General features: G+C 54.0%; 2 protein-coding genes across 9 annotated transcripts; one reads left to right on the forward strand and one right to left on the reverse strand.

Moving 5' to 3' along the window:
• The first annotated feature begins 492 nt into the window (after positions 1-492).
• On the forward strand, positions 493-3220 carry HIRIP3 (HIRA interacting protein 3). Its single transcript, XM_015063206.3, has 7 exons — positions 493-627; positions 705-825; positions 941-1055; positions 1290-2299; positions 2400-2568; positions 2652-2750; positions 2838-3220. Exons 1-7 carry the CDS (start codon positions 563-565, stop codon positions 2999-3001), a joined length of 1743 nt encoding a protein of 580 aa, XP_014918692.2. The 5' UTR covers positions 493-562; the 3' UTR covers positions 3002-3220.
• A 1027-nt stretch (positions 3221-4247) lies between these two features.
• TAOK2 (TAO kinase 2) lies at positions 4248-22478 on the reverse strand. Of its 8 annotated transcripts, none has more exons than XM_027051578.2 (19): positions 21724-22475; positions 18507-18673; positions 18250-18321; positions 18050-18151; positions 17512-17557; positions 17283-17379; positions 17020-17133; positions 16823-16914; positions 14698-14791; positions 14519-14600; positions 13549-13716; positions 13112-13390; positions 12783-12944; positions 10915-11280; positions 10629-10832; positions 10102-10341; positions 6759-6971; positions 5600-5782; positions 4248-5507 (listed from the first exon to the last, which is right to left on the reverse strand). In XM_027051578.2, exons 2-19 carry the CDS (start codon positions 18636-18638, stop codon positions 4986-4988), a joined length of 3168 nt encoding a protein of 1055 aa, XP_026907379.1. In that variant the 5' UTR covers positions 18639-18673; positions 21724-22475; the 3' UTR covers positions 4248-4985. The 8 variants fall into 8 exon arrangements, 7 of the variants coding, with proteins under 7 accessions (XP_026907379.1, XP_026907380.1, XP_026907381.1 ...); XM_027051579.2 differs by having other exon boundaries at positions 13112-13372; positions 21724-22474; XM_027051582.2 differs by lacking the exon at positions 4248-5507 and adding an exon at positions 5920-6027 and having other exon boundaries at positions 5644-5782.
• Positions 22479-22962: the final 484 nt, after the last annotated feature.

The following is a 22962-nucleotide window of genomic DNA, read 5'->3' on the forward strand; positions in this document are numbered from 1 at the left end:
CTTAACCATAGGGGCTGCCCTCTTAGGGAACACCGGGAAAGGAACGTTGCTTCCAGGGACTACGCTGAAGATGGCGTCGCAGCGACGCGATGAGGTCATAAAGATGGCGGACGACGGAGGCACGTTTACTGATTCCAGATGTGCTTAGCAATCAGAAGCCGCAAGACTTGCCTCCAGGGATTCTTAGTTTTCAGGCGAGGATATCCTTTTCCATCTGTCTTTCGAAATCACAGTCGCCTAGCTAGGGCCTGTGACCACGAGAGGAGGCAGTGTCGCAGGTTGATTACGTTACACCCAAAGGTTGCGGGCGCCCAGTCGGTTTCTAACGAGAACTTGAAAAAACGATTGGTCCTAAGAAAAGGAGCCGCGAGACCCTCCAACTACCCGAGGAAAACAAGTTTTGTCTGGCAAAGTTCTCGGTCCAAGCGACCCGCCACCGACCCCCAAGCGTCCCTCCCCTCACCGCGTCACGACCCTCCCGAGTGCGCAAGCTCCTGTCAAACGCGGTGACGGAGGCCGAGAAGAAAAAAAGGCGGGAGCCACCAATCCCAGGTGGAGCAAAATGGCGCGGGAGAACGAGATGCAGGAGTTCATCCGTAGCATCTTCCGAGGCCGCCCGGACCTCAGGTGCCCTAGAGACTGGAATTGGGGTTGGAAAGGGCAGGGGCGGGACGGGGACTCCGTCTTGACACATGTCTCCGCAGCACGCTCACGCACTCCATAGTGCGGCGGAGGTTCTTGGCTCACGCGGGCCGCGACCACCTGGAACCCGACGAGAAGCAAGCACTAAAGCGGCTGGTGGAGAAGGAGCTGCTGAAAGTGCAGGTGTGGGCGCGAGCCTGGGCCGCGGGAGGCGGGGTTTGTTGCTGAGGAGGAGGGGCCTGGGATGGCGTAGGGAACACAACCTTCCTACACGTTTTGACCTCTTGGGCCCACGCAGGTGGATGAAGCAGGTGCCAGGGAAGAGAGGCCAGATCTTGCCAAGAAGGCTAAGAGGCCTCCCACCCCCAGCAGTGGCCCTGGGAGAAAAAGGTTCCGTTTCGATTCGGAGTCAGGTTAGTGACTTTTGTATAGTTGGTTCATTCAAAAAGTATCGTGCATGCATTATATCCCGAAGCGTTAGATGAGGGTACGAGGCCAGTGAGTCAGGAACCAGGAATAGGGTGGACCGATTGATAGCTGTGTTTTCTGTTGCCCTTCCCTCCATCTGTCAGAGGTAACCAATCCCAAGTGGAGAGAGAAGGGACAGGAGGAACCCATCCCAACCTTCTTTTCTCTCCATATTCCAGAGCCCAGCTCTGCAGCCTCCAGTCCAGACTGTTTTGGCCTCTCAGCAAAGAATGGGATGGCAGCAGAAGTCAGTTCAGCAGAGGAGGAGAGTCCAAAGCGAGCCTCAAGGAAAGCAGTTGAGGAGAGCAGTGATGAGGAACAGCAGAGGGACCTGGCTGCAAAGACTGGATTAGAGAGGGAGGTGAAGGAGAGCAGTGGGGAGGAGGAAGAGGGCTCCGCCAGAACAAGTAAGGTCTCAAAGGAAGAGAGCAGTGAGGAAGATGAGGAAGGGGACGAGGAGGAGTCCAGAGGCAGGATTGGGAAGAAACCTGTGACAAAGAATAAGCAGGCACCGGGCAAAACCTCAGCCAGTAGGAAGCAGGCCAGGGAAGAGAGTGAAGACAGTGAGGAGGAACCTGCCCAGAGGACAAGAAAGAAGGTGGAGGGAAAGAAAGGTGCTGAAAGCCACCAGGAAAGTGCAAAGGACAGTGAGGAGGAAGACACCATAGCCAAGAAGAAAGAGAACAGAGAGAAAGAGGAAAAGGATTGGAAAGCTGGAGCCTGGGGCAGTGGAGGGAAAAAGTCAGCTTGGGAGGACAGGAGCTGCGAGCAGAAAAGCAGGGCAACCAGGCTACTAGGAGACTTGGGGGAAACAGAGGAAGAAGAGGAAAAAGCAGCAGCAGGCAGTGGGGAAAACAGCGGGGGAGATGAAGAGCCCCTGGTGCAGAGAAAGAGCAAGGACAGGACCCCGCAGAAAGGTGGGAAAAGGCAGAGTGGAAGCAGCGAGGATGGGGAAGACAGTTGGAGAAAGGTGAAACCAACTGCTGAAGGTGCTGGAAAGACAGCCAAAGCGGGCGGTATCAGTGGTGAGGCGAGTGACTCAGAGAGGGAGGTGAGTGACAGTGAGGCAGAGGATAGCCCTGAGGGGGAGAGGGGGAACCGCTCTTCCAAGAAAAGCTCCAGGAAAGGCCGGGCACGAAGCTCCTCCTCCTCTTCCACAGATGGCAGTCCGCAGTCCAAAGGCAGGAAGGTGAGGGTGAAGATGGGCTGGGAGGCCACCTTTAGGGAAGACGGAGACCTCGTCTCAAACTCTGAAGGTTTGGCCTTCAGCTGCTGTTTTTCCTTGCCAGGCTGGCTCCGGTCGCCGTGGTGAGGACCACCCAGCCGTGATGAGGCTAAAGCGCTACATTCGGGCCTGTGGTGCCCATAGAAACTACAAGAAGCTTCTGGGCCCCTGCCGCTCACACAAGGAGCGCCTCAGTGTCCTCCGGGCAGAGCTGGAAGCCCTGGGCATGAAGGGTGAGGCCGGGTGTGCCCTGGAGGCTGTGGGAGAGGGCGTTGGCTGCTGGGGAAGAGAGGATCATGAACCTCTTCTGCCCCAGGCAATCCTTCCTTAGAGAAGTGTCGGGCCCTGAAGGAGCAGCGGGAGGAGGCGGCTGAGGTAGCCTCCTTGGACATTACCAACATCATCAGTGGTTCAGGTGAGGGATTTCCTCCCACTCCCCAAGAGGTGGGGCTAGGATTTTCTCAGACAACTGATCTCCTGCTTTTCCTGCCCCCCAATCTAGGTCGGCCACGCAGACGCACGGCTTGGAACCCTTCAGGAGAAGCAGATCCCCCAGGGGAGCTATACCGCCGGACTTTGGGCTCAGAGGATGAACAGCCCCACCCCCCACCCCCAGATTGGTCACATATGCGTGGCATCATCAGCAGTGATGGGGAGAGTAACTGAGCTCCTCACCTTCCCCAGGAGGCTTTCCACTTGTAGAAAGCAGATATGCCGCCCGCCAACCCCCCGCTCCAATCTGTGCCTGCAGAGCAGAAGCCGCTTTCTTCAGAGGACTTTCTTCAAGGACACAAATTGTTGGGATCCTACTTCTCAGCTTCACGTTCTCAGTTTAAGGTGTTTACAGGGATTATTTTTTAAGACTCAATAAAGGAGTTGTTTGAATCACTTGGTCAAAACTGGTCCCCACTCGGGGGGTGCCTGGCTTAGTTGGGAGGAGCAACTCTTGATCTCGGGGTCACTGAGTTCGAAGTGTAGAGATTACTTGAATAAGATTAAGTGACTAACTCTCGGTTTGGGCTCAGGTCATGATCTCATGATTCATGGGATTGAGCCCCATGTAGGGCTCTGTGCTGACAGAACAAAGCCTGCTTTAGATTTTCTCTCAAAATGAATAAATAAGCGTAAAAAATAGTGAAACAAAAAACCGGTCCCCTCTCTTACCCCTATACCGTGGGCCAGGAAGGTGAGTAGCCATTGCCTCCCTACCCCACCCCATTCCCTTTCATTTCCCTCAGGTTCTCCAAAGGAAGTCCCAGCCTCCAGACCCTGCCATCCAATCTGCCACCAGGCTCTATCAGAGAAGAGGGTGGCTCCTACCCTTCTTCTTCCAGCCTGACCAGCAGGGCCCTCATTATCATCACGCTTTTAGCTATCATAACCTAATGCCTAGTTGGGAGGAAGGTCTGAGTAACTGGCCTTAAGAAGAATGTGAGGAACATAATGATAGAACTTGGGGACAGCTGGTGTATACGTCTTCCTTTTCCCCCTGGAAACAGCCATTTAGTCCCTGAGCCAATTCTTTTAGCCTTTAAGGGGTGGGTACAGGGCGTAGATCTGGTCAGGAGTACCCCAGGCCTCTGGCTACAGACTGAGCCAATGAAGTCACTTTAGGACTTTGCTGGCATTCTTGCTGTTGAGATTGCTATGAAGATACAGGCTTGGAGCTGCCAGGAGCCTGGTGTGAAGTGAACCTTTTGAAATCTTTGAAGTCAAAACAAAGGGAAGCAGAAGTCAGGAGATGGATAACCTCCTTTAAGGTTGTGGATCCAGTCCTACCCGAAGTCATTAAAATCACTGAAATTTTTAGTTACACATCCCAATAAATTCTCTTTTTAAATACAAATGACACTATCACCTCCCACAAACAGTCCTTAATACACACTTTAGACAGAAAGGGTGAGTCCCGGGGTCTGTTAGAATAACCAACAGTTTATTAAAAGCTTGCTGTGGGGCTCTGTGCCAACCCCATAGCTGGGAGGGGTTCCCACGACTGCCCCCAGGTCTGGAAGCAGCCCCTTCCAAGGTCCTTCCCTTGTTCCCCTGCCCCAGCTCTGATCTCAATTAAAAAAAAAAAAAAAAAAAAAAAAGAAAAAGAAAAAAGATAAAGGACAAAACGGCACAGGACGTCAGACAGCAACGGGGGAATGGAGAGACCAGGCATCCTGATCCCAAGACAACATCCTGATCCTTTCCTAGGAAGGCCTTTTCCTTCTGTTCTCCCCACCCAGACCTGCTCTGCCACACCTCAGGTCTGGGGGGCCTGGCATCCCCAGTCCATGGCCCCATTACAGGGGGTAGTATAGTTCTCTGAATATAATATATCTAGACCCACCCTTCCCCTCCCCCAGGGGACCAGATGAATATTTGACACGCACATCTCCCTCCTTTCCCAAGGCTGTGATGGAGAGAGACCCTGGCACCATGGTGGGGAGGCAAGGGCTCCTGGTCAGCCTTGAGGCACTGAGGCCCAAGCTGGCCCTGGGCCACTGGCCAGCCCAAGAAGCTCATGAGATGAGGAGGTCTAAGGGGAGCTGGAGCCAACATCCTGTCCCCCACCTGTGGGTGGACCTCAAGCTTACAGCCCTCCAGGAACCGGCTCCACCCACCCCTGCCCCTGCCCCATTCATCTGCTCATCCACCCTGCACTTCAGGAATAGAAGTGGGAGGAACCGTTGAGGATGTGGGAAGCGACACTGGTGCTACGGCTCAGAGGCCCAGGCACTGCAGCAGCAGGTGGGCCCACGTTGTCGCTGCCACTGCCCCCTGAGGCTGCCCGCCGCAGGGGCTGAGGGCTGTTTCTTAGCAGCAGCAGGGCTCCACCACGAGGTGTCCCACTCTGTGTGGGGGGCCCCAGCCAGTTTGGGGGACCCGGAGGAGCCAGCAGAGAGGGCTGACGCCAGGCTGGGGGGGGCATGCCCGGTGGAGGAGGGCCATGGCTCCAGTGTGCCCCTGATCGGGGAACAGGACGGGAGGGCCAGGCAGGGGCAGGAGGTGGAGCAGGATAGCCCTGTGCAGCAGCCTCGGCTGGGATGCCCCCCAGAGCCATACTGGAGAAGCCCAGCCTCATGCTCTCAGCATCGAAAGCCTCGATCTCACGGGCCTGCCGCTCGAGCAAACTCCGGATTCGCTCGGAGCGCCCTGTCTGCAAGGCCAGCAGCTCCTCTTCCACCTGGGACACCCAGAAAAGAGGTTAGTGCATCCGGGGGCAGGAGGTGGGGAGCCTGCCCTCCCCAGCGCCTCTTGGTGCCGGAGCCCCCTTACCCGCTGCTCCAGCAGCGCCCGCCTCAGAGCCACCCTCTGCTCCAGCTCCCGCAGCTCCCGCTCATGCTGGCTCTCGGTGCGGATCTTGATCTTGCTCTGGTAGGCGTTTAGCAGCTCCAGCTCCTGCTGCAGCTGCTGCCGAAGGGCCTGGAATTCTGCCTCCTGGGTCTCATCAAGCCGTAGCTGGCAAACAGGGAGAACTAATTTTAGGGGCCTCCTCCCCCACCCCCGCAATCCTCCCCTGCCCCAGGTAGGCCTGGGCCCTAAGGTTTCAAGAAGCAGCCAGTCTCAACATCTATCAAAATGAAAGGTCGCCATACCCTGTGACACAGCAATTACACTTCCAGGAATTTATCCCCCAGGTATACTTGCACATGTGCTCGAAGGTGTTCACTGAAGCGTTGTGATAGCAAAATACTGGAAACAACCTAAATGTCCACCAATAAGGGATGGGTTAAATAAATTATGGTACGTCCATACCATGGAAAACTCTACACTGTTTAAAAAATGAGATAGGTGTACTGACATGGAAAAATGTCCAAGAAATACTAGGTGGAAAAAGAAGAGAGCAGTATGTACAACACAATCCTACTTTTGTTTATAATTTTGTGTAATCTTTCAAATATGCATAGGGAAAAAACCTAAAATACAATTATTAACAGTTAACTGAGATTGGGTCAGAGAATGGGATTGGGTGAGAGAATGGCAATGAATAGGGGCACTGTCACTTTTTACGCTATGGGTATTTTTTAATTGGCCCATTCCAGTGTTGTTGTGTGATCACTTTTAGAACAGCAATCTTCAAAATCCTCAGAAGTCTGGGTAAATTGGCCCAAGGGCCACGATCATTTTGATTTGCTCCCTGTTCACACATTAAACTAACTCAGGCCCAGGAAACAATTATAGCCACTCTTTCCTTGGTGGTTCTTGGTAGAGTAGTCAGGCTGGCTTTGTCAAGACCTTAAGAAAATACTCAAGAGAGATAAAAAAAAAAAAAAACCATTGTGGAGAATACTAACAGTGGGAGAGTATCCAAGTTTCCCCCAAGAACAAAAGCCCCATCTTTCCCCGCACTCCCCCACTTCCAACTTCCCATAACCAAGGCGGGAGTACAAAGGCCAGCCTCCACCACGCTCCCTCCCTGGACCCCAGGCCTCACCGCCTGTGAGCTGAGCATCTCTGAGATGGACTGGTCATACTGCTCGGCTAGAATCGCCAGCTTGCGGGTCTGTTCTTCCTTGAGCCGCTTAAGGAGGCTCTTGTGCTGAGCTTTGGGTGTGGTCTCCAGCAAGTGTGCCCGCAGGGCCTTGTACTGCCGAGTCTGGATCTTACACGTCTCCTGGAACTGCTTCTTGATCTGCAGCTCCTTAGACTATGCAGTGGACGGACCAAGGGGAGATGGGGGCAAGGGAGAGGAGGAGGAGGAGGAGGAGGAGGAACAACCAGGGGAGAAGGGGAGAAGAGAGAGAGGAGGAGAGGAGACAGAAGCAGAGACAGGGAGAGGGAGAGAAACAGAAAACATGTTAGACAGAGGGGGCGGGGGGAGCTGTATACAGACAGACATGGAGAGATGGGATTGTGCTGAAGAGAGATCAGGAAGATTCTCAATGGGCAAGAGATACAAGTAAACAAGAGCATGTTCCAAGAGCATGTTCAGGGTTGGGTAGAAAACACAAGAAACAGCAGGAGAATTCGTGGACAGAGAACTGAGAATCTTTAGGGTACGGAGTACGCACAAGAAGCTCTGACCATGCAAAGACAGAGGAAATACAACCCAGAGACAGAAACCAAGTGAGCAGATACAGAACGTGCACAAGAGTGAGAAAACCAAGTCACATAACACACCCATGGAAGAGAGCGACACAGCTAAGGAAAGACAGAGAAAGTCCCAGGTTCAACACCTTAGGGTGGGAGGGAGGGAAGGAGGATAAGCTCCGAGCTGAGAAATGGATAAGATGGGGTGGCCCCATCTAGGGCCACGTAAGGGAAAGGGGTAAAGGAGGTGGCCAGAAAGGGCCTGACAGGTTCAATGGGCCAGCAGCTGCTACCCTGACCAGATCTCCACATCCCAGCCCAGCCCCTTAGACACTCAGCTCCCACTCCAAGCCCACAACCAATCCCATTTCCATGCCCCCACTCTCTGCCTGGCCCCCCAAACTCACCACCCCCTACTGTAGTTTGCAGTCCCTTCCCCAAGCCCTCTAGGGTAAAGCCTAATTAATGCCAGGGGAGATATTCAGTTCCCAGAAGGGAACCACATAGGGAAGGGGCTGGGACAAAAGGCAGGTGATAAGGACAAAAGGCCCCGGAACCTAAGGACACTCTCTGGAAAAGAACCCACCAACAGGGGAGCTGTGGGGCCAAGAAGTTCTGTGGAAGCTCAACAGGGGCCCAGACCTCTGAGCTGGTGGTGGTCATGGTGCAACGAAGCTATGAAGGCAGAGAGGATGAGGCTGAGGAGTGAAAGGGGTTAAGATAACGTAGATGGGGGTGAAGAGGTCATGGAACTGGGGGCCAAGGGTCCAGACTGGGGGCATACCGGGGAGGCTAGGCGGCAGGACAAAGCAGACAGAGGCAGCCTGGGCCAAAGGTACAGTTCCGCTCAGATATTTTATTTGTGTTTGTCTTTTTCTTTTTTTGGTGGGGGAAAGGGGACAGGTTGGAAGGGAGACAGAAAAACAAAATCAAAGAGAGAAAAAAAAAAACATGACTTCCCACCCACCGCCACCCCTGGCCCCAGGCCTGAGTTGATGAGGGTGAGGATGAGCACACACACAGTGGGAGAACAGCAATAACTTAGGGCGGGGAGGAGTGTCAGGAGAACACAAAGTGTAACTTCCGGACTCCTGGTGGAGGAGGCTGCCTGTCTAGAGGTCCAGAGGACTGGGCTGAGGTGGGGAAGTGTACTAAGGAGGGAGGGGTGAAAGGGAGGAGAGGACTGGAACTGGAGAAACCTCACTGAGTAGTGGGAAATAAAGTGCTCGATGCTCTAAGATTCGGGCAGGGGAAGAGCTAGTCGGTTACCTCCAAGGGGGCAGGGCCCGGGACTGGCGGGGTCGGGATCGCCGCCCAATTAGAGTCCCGGGCGCTGATTGGCGAGAGGCAGAGGGCACTAGCCGGCGCTGGCTACGGGGCAGCAGCCGGGGGATACGGCTGGGCCTCTCACCTCGGAGCAGGCCCCAGCTGGCCAGTGTGTGGATAGCCCAAGGGGGCAAGTGGGAGGCTAAACCCTGGCTGGCCCGTGCCAGGCGCCAGTTCCAGCCCTTGCACAGGGTCCAAAACCTCGCCAACAGGGCTAGCGGGTGTCGGGCAGTGCGGGGATTACCCCGCCGGGGCCCAGGAACGGGCAGACGGCTGCGGAAGCCATCCTTGTTGGTCTTGGGGTAGAGTGCAAACAGGCCTCGGTCCCCCACAGCTCCACAGCCCTGTAGGGCACAAAAGGCCACAGGCGACAGGCGCAGCAGAGCCCGCAGCCAGAGTCGAGAGATGCCCCGGCGCATCCGGGGGCCCTGCTGCCGCACCCATTTGCCCCCAGCTGCCAGAGCTGCCAGAGGTAGAGCCAGGCCTGGCCAGGCTAGGAGCCAGGCAGCCCCAAGGCCCAGAGGGACACCCATAAGGCCACGGCGCCAGCTCAAACCCAGGACAGCCCCCAGTGCAGTGCCCTGGGCCAGGAGGAGGAACAGACTGGGGGGCAGGTGCAGAGCTGTACAAAGAAGTAGGTAGGAGGCCCCGAGGCCCACCAGCCCGACCTCAAGGGCCAGGAGCGCTGCCTGCAGGCCACCCCCACCCTGGGCTGCCAGCAGTGGGAGCAGCAGCAGAAGTAGCAGGGGCAGGAGGCCAGAGGAGGATCCCACTGCAAAGGAGAGGCCAGCCAGGAGGCCATGGGACAGGAGTCCAGGGAGCTGGCTAATAGGGCCATGCCTCAGACGTGTTGGAGGGGGTTCAGGGGGGATGTCTGGTGAGGGACAGCCATCTCCAGGATCCCTCGGGGTCCTAATTGGCGCCCCCTCTTCCTCTTCCTCATCTTCCTCGGGGACTGGGGTCAGCGCTGGGCCCGGGATCCAGCCAAGCTCAAATTCCTCATCCAGGAGGCTCCCGTCCTGCTTCTCCCATAACCTCCATTCCCCAGCTGCCTCCTGGCCCACAATGCTCCTCTCTTGGGGCACCAGGGATGGGACCCTAAGCTCTTCTATCTCCTCCTCAGGCAGACCCCAACCTTCCTCATCAATCAAACTATGTTTTTGTGGGTTGGGACTAGGGGTTCCTGATTCTTCCCCCAATATCCTCTGTTCCTCTGGCTCTAGGGTAGCCCCTTCCTTTCCCAGAATCCTTCTCTCTGGAACTGCTTCCTCCTCCTCCTCCTCTCCCAGAATTCTTTGGTTCAGGACTGCCTCCTGGCCAGATGAGCAGGGCTGCTCTTCTCTAGGGGTGCCTGTGCTGGGTGGTCCCAGAGCCCCAGGAATGGGGAGCGGGAGGCCCGGGGGACGCTGGCCTGCACGTACTTTGAGGCTCTTGGGCTGCTGGCGAACCTGGGCTGCATGCTTCTGCCGCAACTCTTGCTCACGCCGCTTGTTGTACTCCAGCTGGTTGCCCAGCTCTGTCTGGTGCTGCAGGCGGGTGAGTTCGGCCCGTGTGCGCTGGACAGCCTGGAGCTGCCGTAGCTCCAGCTCTCGCGTGGCCTCATGCTGCCGCAGCAGCAACGCACACTCCAAGTCCTTCTGGGTCTGCTTCTTGTTCAAATCCTGAGGCAGAAGGGAGGCAGGGCCCAGAGCTCGTCAGGAAGCCTTGTTGGTGTCAAGAGAGCCCCAGAACTCCCTGGCAGAGGGCGCTGAGCATGGGGAGCTGAGGGGTGTAAAGGAGCCAAGCTGCTGGCTGGCCTGGGAATGGAAGCCCAGGGAGCTCTAGCAGGGTGACAGGCACGAGGAAACAAGGGGTGTGGAAGAGAAGCCAAACCACAGCACGAAAGAGGGTAGAGGGAAAAATAGGTGCCTGTGCTGTGGGGAGGGGGATGGAGGGTGGGGTGGCCTACCTCCCGCAGCAGGTCCTGGTCCAGGCTGTGACGGGCCAGCAGCATCTTGCGCTTATACTGGCGACACTGAAGCTCAAAGTACTGACGCTGTCGCCGCAGCAGCCCCGCCTCCTCCTCTGCCTGGCACTGCTGGAGTTGCTCCTTCTGCCGCAGAAGCCACTCGGCCTTCTCCCGCTTGGGTGTGCTGGGGTTCTCCTGGAGCTCCTGGGCAAGGCCATGGGGAGGGCAGGGAGTCAGGGCACCTCACCCACCACAGGCCCTGTCCGTTGCTGCAGCCCCATCTCACCTCCTTTAGCTGCTCCTTCCGAAGTTTGTAGGTTCGCTTCTGTGCCTCCAGCAGGGCCGCTAGCTCTTTCTTCTGCTGCCCAAGGATGTGCTGCTGGAACTTTCGCTCCTCGGCCTGGGCGGCTCGTGCCTCCTTCTCACCAATGGCCTGGTGCCGCCGGGACAGTTTTTCTGCCTCAGCCCCAAAGCCGGCCCGCTGTGCCTCAAGCTCCCGCTGTAGCCGTGCGCTATGCTCCTCACGTTCACCCCTCAGCCGTGACTCCAAGGCCAGCAGCTGTTTCTGGTGCTGTCGTCGCATCCGCTTATAGCCACTCAGCTGCTCCCGCAGGGCTGAGTCCTGCTCATGCTCCTGGATCTGACGGCTGACCTGGGGCAGGACAGAGGATGAGAAGTGGGGCTCAGTCCTGGCCTCATCTCATTACTCACATGGTTTTCATGCTCTATTGGTGAACACGGATTTCAGACTCATGGGTTCGGTTCTCATTTGGTGCCTTCATCACACGTAGCCCCTCTGAGTCTGCCACCTCCACTGGATGATGGAGATACAGTCTATTTCACACGCTGATATCACTGAATGACTCGATAAAAGGTGCCGCGCGCAGGGCCCGATGCAAAAGTGGCAACAATTCAGGTTAGTTCAAAGTCAAACATACCTGGGCCCAACCCCCAGCTTGGTCACTTACTAACCAGGTAACCTCAAGCAAGTTAATGACACTAGCCTCAGTTCCCTTATCTGCTAAATGGGACAATACCACCTCCTTATAGAAAGCTGTGGAAATTACGCCTGATACATGCATAATAGCGTCTAGAACACTCTGAACTAACAAACACTGTTTTTCTTCCCCTTCAGCAAACACTGAGGACTCATTACAGCCCAGGTATGCAGCTGGGATCTGGGCCCTGAGATGTTGGGAGTATCAAGAACACTGGGCCTGGATGTCCACATCTGAGGTTTGGAGCTCAGGTCCCATTGTCAAGTGGGCACAACTCCAACTAGTCCAGGTGGCCAAGTCCCTGGAAATCAGGGACCGGAAATCAGGTCCAGGAAACCCTGGACCTCTCTACACAGTACAACAAAGCACTAAGCATCACAGGATCTGAAGAGCTATCCCATAAGAATATACTAGACCAATCACTGACCCATAACGGAATTAATGTTGGTGTTTGCAACTAAGCAAGAATGAAATCTAAAGGTTTACTCAAAGTATGGATGAAAGACTGTGTTTTATGAAAAGTCTACCCATCTTTTCCTGTGAACTGAGAAAAACATTACCATGACTTGATCTTAGGAAAACCAGTCTTGCTTAATTTGAGAATCTGAAAACCACCAAAGGTGTTTCGGCAAGTGCCTTGGACAAGCAGAATGTCTGAGTCACCACTGCCTCATCTCTCAACTGGGATCATACCCTCTCTCTCCAGAGGAGCTGGAAGGATGAAATACTCAGGCATGTGTGTGAGCCTGAGAGCTAATCATGGTATGAGGCAGACACTGGCCACTATTCCTGCCCTCCAGGAGCATAAAATCCAGCACACCTATCATAATGTCATTTAGAAGCACCACAGCACAGGGATGTGATACACCTGGCTGGTCAAGGGCCTGGGAAGGCACCCCAGGACATGCTACTTAAGCCTAGCCATGAAAATGGAGGAAGAGTTTATCAAACTAGGAATACCCACATCGGGCAATGTGACCAAAACAGTCCGTTGGGAGAAGAGAATGGAGAGGGTCAAGGAGAGGAGAAAATGAAAGACGGCAACAAAAAGTGAGAGCGGAATCTGAACTTAATCCAGTGCCAGAGGGGAAAAACAAATCATCTCTGGACTTAAGAGTTTGGGGCATCCAGGCTGAGAGAGGATGGCTACACTTACCAGGGAGGCAGTACGGATGGTGGCAAAGTGATCCCTGTTGCGGCAGTAGGCCCGGCGGCGGGCAGAAGAGGTGGTAGAGGTGGGAGCTGGGGCTGCGGGTGGCTGGAGAGGACCTGGGGTCATCTCCGGCTGGTAGGGGTCATCATACAAGTTGTCAGAACCCTAGAGGAAGGGAAGGTGAAAGGGATGCCCAAGGTTCAGAGGCCACTGGGCCCAAGAGGAGATCCCTGGAGACCCAGTCTGACTTAGAGGAGGAGCAATCACACTTGGGAGGGAGAGCTGGGGCTCAGCCTTGTCACCATCAGGCCTCCTGAGGGTGAGCTGCATACCGGCAGTCGGTGGATGATGGAACTATGGGAGGTAACTGTATGCTCCCCTTCTTGCATCATGGCCATCTCTCGGGCTTCAGGGCCTTCCTCTTCCTCCTCTTCCTCTTCCTCCTCCTCCTCTTCCTCCTCGTTGTCCGAGGCATCAGCTAGGCTATTGACTGAACTGCTCTGGCTGGAGGCGCTGATGGACATGCTTGGCACTGAGTGGCTACTCTCTAGACTGGTCAGCGTCCCAGCCCGGTGCATGTAGGGCTCGGCCTCCTGTGGACAGGGCGCAGGCTGTTGGGCAGGGAAGGGGAAGGATAAGGGGTATGTATATGGAGATAGCACAGGGAGACAGAGGGCAGGAGGAAGGAGAGGGAAGGTGAGCCAAGCAACTGCTAGGAGGCAAGCAAAACACAGTGGGGAAAAAAGGGTGGCAGGGTAAGCTGGGTCACCTCCTCCTCCTCTGGGGCTTCAGCACCAGGGCCATTGGGTGCTTCTTGGAACAGTATCTTCTTCATCTTTCGGTACTGCAAATTGTCCAGCTCCCGCACGGCATCCTTGGTCCTCTGGATTAGGTCCATGATGACTGTGGGTGGCCGCTCCCGGAGCACAAAGCGGTGCTGAGGGGAGAGAACACTGAGGCCTGCTGCAGAGCACCTACCCCCACCCCAAATATCCCATGGGCCCTGACACTCCCTCTGGCCTGAGGAACTTCCCTGGGGCCCATGCCCACCAGGAGCTGATGCTGGCCTTGTGCTAGGTAAGCCCTGCCCCCACATTTTCACCACCCAATCACCCCTCCCCAGACAGGCTCCTGTTCCTCCAAGCACAGCTGACAGACAAGAACAGTCAGGAGATCTGGATTCTAGTCCAGGTCCTCTATCAACATGCTGTGTGCCCCTGGACATGTCATGAGGCCTCTCTGGATTTCATAAGGTATCCCACAATTATAAAACAAGTAGGTCAAACTAGACTGTCTACATCAGTTCCCAACTAGGGCTCCTTAGGCCCCATGGATCTGTGAAGGGAATGGGGGCCCCTCTACTTTTGATATCTCAAAACACACCTAAGGGAAATCATACATTTACCCATGACAAGGCTACCCAGGCTTTTGGCTTGAATTACATCAGATCAGTGTGGTAACCCTGGTTATCGCACGCAGACCAGAAGCTCTGGCTGGCAATTATATACGTCTTTGATTAACAAGAGATGGGAAAACAAATTATTACTTAATAAATAAAGACAGTCTGGTAGACAAAATCTTGCAAAACACAGAGTCCATTGGGCACTGGGAATGCGGGTGGGAATTCATACATGAAGTTCTTGGTGGAGGAAGAGCTGGGAATCACTAATTTCACTGAAGGGTTTTGTGGTTCTAACAGGCAACGGTTCTAGGAGAATGCTAGGCCAGTGAGCCCTTACCTTCAGAAGAACCTCTGAGGTTGGTCTGTCTTGAGGGATTTTCTGAAGACAGGAGTCAACAAAATTCCGGAAGTACTCAGACCTAGAAGTCATGGGAGGATGAGGAAGGGGGGGAGGCCATAAGCCAGGTAGCCTTACCCTATGGCCTAACCCCTGGGCCCAGGAATCCCAGTCCTCACCAGTGTCCTGACTGGAGCACGGGGGACTCGTTCTGTGCAATGTGGTATAAGGCACTCATCGCATTCATGTTAAACAGCGGTGGTTTCCGTTCCGCTACAGAGAAAGGTGAACAGGGAGAAGGTGAGAGGTGGCAGATGGGCAGAGTGGAATGGAAATCAGAGGATTTGGGTTCACACCCCAGCTCCCTGACTTCCTTGCTGTATGGCCCTGAGCAATTCTCATCATCTCAATTAATTTCCTCCATAAAATGTAACACCCATCCTCTCCCCTGTATACAATGGAATAGAGATCAAAGGCAGAAAGAAGCAGTTATCAGCCCAACTAACATTCTATTAGATGCCAAGTAAGAGCAAAAAACTTGCTAAGTGTTAAGGGAAAGATAAGGAAAAACAAGAAACAGGCTCTGTCCTCAAGGAACCTCTAGCCTAATAGGAAAGATTAAGTAAAACTCAACAAGTACTATCAAGTTACAAGAGGGAGACAGAAAAATGGTTGGGAAGCTGGGAGTGCATGTGGGTTCTCAAGCTGGTAGGTGTGCAGGGGATTAAGGGCAGGTCTTTTGGAAAAAGGGATATTGGAGCTGGGCCTTAGATTAGAAGTTGCAAGCCAGGAGCTCCTCGAGGCCCAGACAAATGTTTTGTTATGTTTTTGGCCCAAATAGCAATTTTTAAATTACATTCCAACCTAGCAATTTAGTAATAGTACTCTAAATGTCCGGTTTCTTCTAAAAACTTAGATGTGGTGAAAAGGAGCCGACACTTACGCATAACGATGGGCTAGAGCAAAGCAATAGCAGTCTCCAGTTTGCCGTAATCTTTTTCACATTACTTCTTTGATACGCACTATCTGCTTATAACCAGGACTGGTGGTTTCTTTTCAATAACAGAGAAATATTTCTCGGCGTCCACATCTCTACCAAAAAGTAGGAATAAAATGGACAGCTCTATATTTTTCTTCTACCTGGCTTGTTCCAATGTATTTGCATCACCTGCCCAGCTGTGGTCTCGAGTGACAAATGCACGTATGTGGACATGGAGGGAAAGGGTGTGTCCAAATCTCGGACTTCGGGCAGAAGACAAAATACAAACCAAGTTAAGAAAGTGGAAAAGTTCATGGCACACTCAGGGTGTGGAGCTTACAAAGGTGAGAGCCAACTTTCAGAAAGCGGGGCTTTTAGCTTGGTGGAAGGAAGCGCAGGGATGGCATAGGTCTTGAAGGGAATGGGGAGCACTGATGGCTCTGAGGAGGGGAGCGAAGCAACAGCACCCGGCTAGGGCAGATCTCTCTGACATAAGAGAGACTGGAGGGAAGAAGAGACTGGAGGTAGGAAAGATCATGGCAGGAAGTTGTTGATAAGAGAGACTAACAGCATCTCTTTTCTTGGGCAACTGTCTGTGCCCGGCACTGTGTTGGAGGCTTTACAAACATTACCTCACTAATAGTTAATTTCAGTAGCATAGGCTGGCAGAGACGAGAACCCGGACAGGCTTCAAGGCCTCATGAACTCACGTGAGCCTTACTCTCTGGCCTCATCATTCACTGCTCTTTACATGGCATTACCTGCAATATTTCAAACAGCTGAAGCCAGTCTCAGCTCCGCATGCCTGCTCTTACCTATCTGGAATGCTCTTCCCTATAGTCTTTCAAACAGCTATTATCTACTTTATGGTTCTGCTTAGATATCTGCTGTAAGATATTCCTTAGCCCCTGAAATAGATCAAGTCTCTTGCTTTATGGTTGTACTGCTCCTGTAACCTCCATTCAGCTTCTGTCCCAGTAAGAGAAAACACATCTGTTTCCCCAACTGGAATGTAACTTCCACAAGGCCAAGAACCTCATTCATTGCTATACCCCCAAACCTGCTAGCATAGCATGGTACAAAGCTAGCACTCAAAAAAAAAAAAGTAAAACTAGAGTAGTGGACAGGAAAAGAATGCTCTGATATCCTTAGGTCTAAGAACTGGCAGGATTTGACAGCTGCCTGACTTGGGGGTCAAGGGTACAGTCAAAATGGACAGGAGCTTGGAGGCCTGAGGATGAAATGGTATGGGGATGGAAACAGACAGAGAAAGAGAAAGCAGTGGAGAGAAAAGAGGATGAAGAAACAGAGGATGTCGTCCTTACCCAGCTCGATGCAGGTTATCCCCAAGGACCAGACATCCACTTTGCCATCATACTGCCCCTCATCCATTGCGAGGATCACCTCTGGAGCCATCCTGGGAGAATGGTCAGGAGAAAGAGGCTCATCACCTGCCCAGACTCTGCCAACTATTGCTCCCAACATCCTAGGGGCTCCCTCCACTCACCACCATCCCACTCACCAGTACGGGGTGCCCACAAAGGAGTTGGCGGGTGCCATGATAGATGCAGAGCCGAAGTCCCCTAGCTTCACCAAGCCTGGCTCTGATAGCAAGATGTTTCCAGCCTTCACATCCCTGCCGGAGATGAAGCACAAGGATGAGGTATACATCTCAGGAAGGCTGGGCAAGGGGCTTTAGCACCAGGTTTCCAAGAAGGCTGCAGCCCAGCTGAATAAGTGGTGTAGAGCGCACCCCCTCCCAGCCATTGTCAATGTTCCTTGTACCTATGGATCATGTTGTGGGAGTGCAGGTAAGCCAGGCCCTGAAGGGCCCCATGGGTCACAGCTGCAATCTCCACCTCCTGAAGGGGCTTCTTGTGCACTGGGGAGTGAGGGAAAAACATCAAACTGAGGGAGCCCAAGGGTGGGGCTGGAACAAGCTCCCCTGATCCCTTTCCCTACAGCTTCTTTGCTCTTCTCACTTCTCCCACTTGTTGGCCAAAGAGCCACTTACCTTCTAGAAGGTCAGAAGCTGAGCCCAGGCAATACTCCATCACCAGCTAAGAAAGGGTGAAGGGTCAGAGATAAGCACATCTGGTCACCCCTGGCCCACCTCTCTTGGGCAGAGATTCAAACAGAGAGCTTCTCTGCCTATCCTTCACTCAGGCATTACCTCCAGGGTGAAGACAAAGAGGAAGGACAACTGAGAAAACGTGGTGGTGGTGGTGGGAGAGTTCCTAGTCAGGGCCTCCCCTAGGAAGGGGAGACAAGATACCACAACTCCCATCTGAATCCTTTCAAAGCCCCATTATATCTCCATTTCCTCCAGCCCATATGCCCCTTTCCAACTACTAACAGTTTATGACTCTCTTCAAACCAGCCTCTTTCTGGAGACACTGTTGTCCATGGGTTTGCCTGAGGACTAAAGAGGTTGGGAGAGACTTCCTCCCTTCCAAGGTCCCATAATGGCACCTGGAACAGGGCCCACTAAGAGACTGGACCAGGACAAGGATGGGGGCAAAGATCAGGCCAGATTCAGTGGGCTAGCTCACCCAAGCCGTGTGCTCCCTCAGGTAACAGCCCCGGTACTGAATGGTATTGGGGTGCCGGAGCTTCTGCAGGAACCGCACCTCCTTGATGATGTCCTGCCACTTCTGAGAGGAGGTCAGGGAAGAAGAGGTTTACTCAGCCCGCACATTGAGCCTGGGGTCCCCTGCTCTGTCCCTTACCATTCTTGTCAAACCTGACCCACCTCATTTGACTGCTTCCCACTATAGGACATCTTCTTGATGGCCACCACCTCACTATTCCGGACATCTCGGGCCTAGAAGACCAGACCAGAAGCTGGTGAAAGCCCTTGGTGAGAACTGGGCAGCAGGAAGATTTTTTTGGCCCAAAAGGAGAGGGCGGGAAAGGCTGGTGTGGTATGGCAGCGCAGGAGGCTTGGAGGTCCACAGGGGGAAGAATGCAGTGCCCATCCCTACCCCATTCTCCTAAGCCCCAACTTACAAAGTACACGGCTCCAAAGCTGCCATGGCCAATTTCCCGGAGATCAGAGAAGAGCTTTTCAGGGTCATCCTTGAAGAAGAGCTCAGCCACATCAGGGTCCTTCAGGCTCCCGGCCCGGCCCCCAGCTGGCATGATGGCCCCTGGGGGCCCTGAGAGTGGGGCCTGACCTGGAGAATGAAGAGGGGACCCTTACAGCGAAGATGAGACACTCACAGAGAGGCAGGGACCCCTCAAATTTCTGCCTTCTCCTCCCCTAGTTCCCTGATGAGGGGGAGGCACCGCTGAGGAAGGGCAGGGGGGAGATTAGGAACAACATCAAAGCTCCAAAAAAATGAAGTTGCCCTAGCAACCAGAGCACGGGGGCCGGGTCCCTGGAGTCCCTAAAACTGCTAGGAAGACTGAGAGCTAAGCATCCTCACCACCCCCCTCAGCCCTCAGTAAGATCCATTTCCCTACAACCCCCCTACTTCTCCCCTCAAGAATAAAAGATCCCACCTCCTAGCCAGAACCCCAGATTCCCAAGTGTCCTGTCCCACAAGTCCCATACCCCAAATATTTCCAGGCACCTTCCTGTTCCCCTTGGCGTCGAGGCCCCCTCCTCCCTCAACCTCTCACACCCTGGAAGAGAGCAGGAAACGGCCAGGCCGGAGGTAGTGGAAATCCGGCCATTGTTAGAAGTGGGTATTGGCCCAGAAGGGCCAGAAGACTTGCTCTCAAAAAGGGCTAGGGACATTGTGGCAGGGAGGATGGGAAGGACAGGGACAGAAATGGTGGCTGGCTTTGGGGACCTCTCTGTGACCTGGGCTGTCTTACTTGACCAGTCCAATTGCATATGCATCACACACAGGTACAGGACATTTGTGGTGTACAAATAACATTTATTGAGCATGTACAGTAAGCACCTTACATGCATCTCTCTCATTCAACCCTTGCCACAACCTTGTGAGGTATTACTATCGGGGTACCCTTATCTTGCAATGAGGAAACAGGCTCAGAAAGGTTAAGTGACATCCAAAGCTGGTCCTCTACCACTGTTTTTAAAACAGCGCTATGAAACAAGCAGGGCAGGATAGTGATCACCATTTCACAGATGAGGTGACTGAGGCATAGAAAGGAAGGAGGACTTCTTCAAGGTCAGAGAAGAGGACCTTCTCTCCAATCAGGCCTGTGTGCTTATTACTCTCTTAGCCCCCTCCTGCAGGAAGCCTCCCTTGACCACTTCAGCCTTTGGGGAGAGCTCCTAGAGCACCCAGCCAAACACCCAGAGAAAGAGCCTGCAGTACCTGGTAGCCAAGGACCCCGCCCCTTTTCCCCAGGGAATGCCAGGCCAAGCTCCTGGCTAAGCACTTGTTGGAATTTAGGCACAAAAGAGCCTTCAGCAGAGCTGGACTCCCAGGGCAGAGTTCTAGCTCCTTTAAAGCACCTAACAATTTAGCATGTAATTATATTCTGTCGGGCATTGTTTCCTGTTGTGTTGTTAATTTTGTCTCAGCCCAACTGGAAGCTGGAGGGCAAGAAGTAAGCCTGACTCTCCGGTGGGCCCCCAGGGTGCAGAGGGCTCAGAATAGCCTAGGAGATTGATTGATTGCCCTCAGCCAAGCCCTCAGCAACTCCCAAGCTGCTCAGAATCGGCCCCCTTCTCCATTCTCCTGCCAGCAACCCTGCCAAGCACCCATCAGCCCCACCACACACCCACACACAAAGGCAGGTGCTCACAACTTGCCAAAGGAATCTTCTTGACCTCTTTACCAGCACCCAGCCCAGAATGTCAACCCAGGACCATAGGCCACATGTAAGGATGCCAACAAAATATCACACGGGGCCTCTTCCTCAAATAATGAACATTTGAGCAATTACCAAGGTCTGTGCTAAATCACAGCCACCTTCTCAAGGGACAATGTTATCACCATTCTGCAGATGGGGAAACCCAAGTCTGTCTGTCCCTAAACTACACTAACAGTACATCTCATTGGCAACATACAGCAACAGTGTTTTGAGTAAGTTCCTTATGCTTGGTCTTCTCTTCAGTAAAACGGATTACAGCATAGGGCTGTTGTGGGATTTTTAATGAGATCTCATCCTTAAGAACACTATGCAGACACTCAGCATATGGATTTTTCCTTCCCTGCCTCCAGGGTCACCACAAAAATGACTTAAGACTTTGGGGATCATCCTAGCCCAGCAGCTTGGCTTTAACTGTGAAGAGACACCACTATGGCTATCATTTGTCAAAAGACAGAACCCTCTCAGGAACCTAGACCAAAGACTGGAATCAGGGTAGAGATGAAGGTCACAGTAGGGAGAAAAATCCATGAGACAGAAGACAGGAGCCAGAGCTTCCCATCAGGGAAAGCTTCTGAGTACAGTCCTCCTAAAAAGGAAGCTCTTCTCCCCACCCCACCCCCCATTCTTCTATCTCACCCCAACTCATTCCCCTTTGGACCCCTGGCCAAGAAGAGACGGCAAGAGACAGGTATGGAGCAGGGGCAAAACTTCATCAAGAACCTGGGTTCAAATCCTGATTCTGCTACTGTGTGACCTTGAGCAACCTCTCTGAGCCTCAATATTCTCAACTGTAAAATGGGAAGACGGCAATAAAAGAGGCCCCCACAGGGTGAATGGGGGGGGGGTGTCACATGAGAGAACAGATATAAAACACTTGTAAATGACAGACTGCTTGACAAATATATCACCATCAGCAGGAGGTTGGAAGGTAACAATACAGGTGGGGGAAAATATTGCCAGGCACCCCCAAACACAAATGCACACACACACTTCCTTCAAAGGACAAGAAATCCAACCAGATCATGCCTAAAAAAAAAAAGCTAAGTGGACCCATCACAGAGATCAGAGGCAAGGGAATCAACACCCCAGAGCAATCAGGAGAAAGAGGTATAATGGAGAACAGGTAGCTGTGAGGGACAAAGTGAACATGGGAGAAGAGCAAGAGTGCAAACCCATCTAATTAGCTCAAGCATCTTAGGGCGTGACCCCCATGACATCAAAGACCCTGTCACCTGAGGTCCCCCATGAAACAGATATTATGAAGGAAGAGGAACAAGGTGGCAGCAGCAGGCACGGCTAGCCAGAGGCTGACCACTGGCCCACTGGGCTTCATCCTGAGGAGAGGGCCTACCCAGGCCCAGTTCCTCAAAAAGGAGCACGCTTTCTTCTCAATGCTAGACACAGGGACCCGCGCCCCTGCACCCCGTCTCACCTGGTAGGGGTCACTATGGTGCCCCAGCGCTTCCGCCTCCTCCTGGGGTCCTCCAGCGGCTCTGCCAAGCAGGGAGAGGGGCAAGGAGACCTTTCCCCTTGCCACCTCTTCCTCGGCTTTCGCCCTTCCTGAGGGGCGGGCCCGGGAAGCCTCCCCTGGAGGGGAGGGGGTGACAACCTGATCTGACCTCGCGGTCCAGTCCTCCTCCTCCGCGAGGGCGACAGTTGCTGAATCCCGGATTTCTGATTGTGGGGTATGAACCCCAGATATTTGAACGAAGGGAGGCTGAATTTGATACCTGAACGCGTGGGGAATGAACCCCGGATACTGGTGCACGCAGGGACCTGAACCCGATATTTGAAATCCTATGAAACGGAGCCCCAGGTTTAGAGAGGTTAGGACCCGAGTCCTGGATATGTGGGATCTGAGGGGCTGATACCCGGATATTTGAGAAGCGAGGAGTCAAGCCCGGAAATTCACGACGGAAGGGCCTGAGCCCCAGGTCTTCGGCCACCGACAGGGGGCCCACCCCGAGGACGTCCGGCCGCACGGCCCCTCTCACGCCGGGGTCCGAGGGTGACAGCCCTCACTCCCGCCCCGGTCTCCTCCCTTTCCCCCTTCCTCTCCTGAGGGCAGCTGAAAGATTGTAGCTAAGGGCGGTCCCCGCGCCTTCTCTCCCTCTCCTCTTCTCAGCCTCAGCCTCTCTCCGCACCACAGCCCCGGTCTCGTCCCGGTCTCCCTCTCTCTCTTCCTCCCAATTCCAAGATGGAGACCGGGCGGGAGCGCGCAGGCGCGGTAGGGACGCCGGGCCAAAGGGGGCGGAGCCCTAAGTGAATAGCCCCGCCCCTCTATCCTTACTGCCGCGGCCAGGGAGATGTGCAGCCACCAAGCCGGAGTGCGCGCGCGCTCCGCCACGCGGACCCTGGGATGGAAGGAGGCGGGGAGAAGGGCTAGGCTTGAAGGGGGAGGAGCTCAGCGCGCAGTCCGACAACTGGCGGTGGAGAGGGCTTCGGCGCATGCGTTAGCTCCGCCTCAGCGCAGAGCCCGAGCTTGTTGCTAGGGGAAGCTTTGAGGGGGCGCGAGTGGAAGGAAAGAAGAAGCCGTGATCTGCGCCTGCGTGTAGGGTAGCTGTTGGGAGGGGCAAGGGAGGGAGGCTTGCTGGGCTCGGAAAAGGCGGGAAAATGGACTGCTCTGGTTAGTAACCATACAGCCAGGACGTGGGCTCTTAAGTTCGAGGAA

This window comes from Acinonyx jubatus, chromosome E3, assembly GCF_027475565.1.
Source record: "Acinonyx jubatus isolate Ajub_Pintada_27869175 chromosome E3, VMU_Ajub_asm_v1.0, whole genome shotgun sequence".
In the NCBI taxonomy this organism is placed as follows: domain Eukaryota; kingdom Metazoa; phylum Chordata; class Mammalia; order Carnivora; family Felidae; genus Acinonyx; species Acinonyx jubatus.

Excerpts from the sequence above, each read along its gene's own strand:
- HIRIP3 (XM_015063206.3), top strand. The coding sequence starts at position 563 with ATGGCGCGGGAGAACGAGATGCAGGAGTTCATCCGTAGCATCTTCCGA. Across the intron at positions 1,056-1,289 it reads CCGTTTCGATTCGGAGTCAG|AGCCCAGCTCTGCAGCCTCC; the intron begins GTTAGTGACTTT and ends TCCATATTCCAG. Across the intron at positions 2,569-2,651 it reads GGAAGCCCTGGGCATGAAGG|GCAATCCTTCCTTAGAGAAG; the intron begins GTGAGGCCGGGT and ends CTTCTGCCCCAG.
- TAOK2 (XM_027051575.2), bottom strand. The coding sequence starts at position 18,638 with ATGCCAGCTGGGGGCCGGGCCGGGAGCCTGAAGGACCCTGATGTGGCT. Across the intron at positions 18,152-18,249 it reads GTGGGAAGCAGTCAAATGAG|AAGTGGCAGGACATCATCAA; the intron begins GTGGGTCAGGTT and ends ACCTCCTCTCAG. Across the intron at positions 17,380-17,511 it reads AGCTTCTGACCTTCTAGAAG|TGCACAAGAAGCCCCTTCAG; the intron begins GTAAGTGGCTCT and ends CTCACTCCCCAG.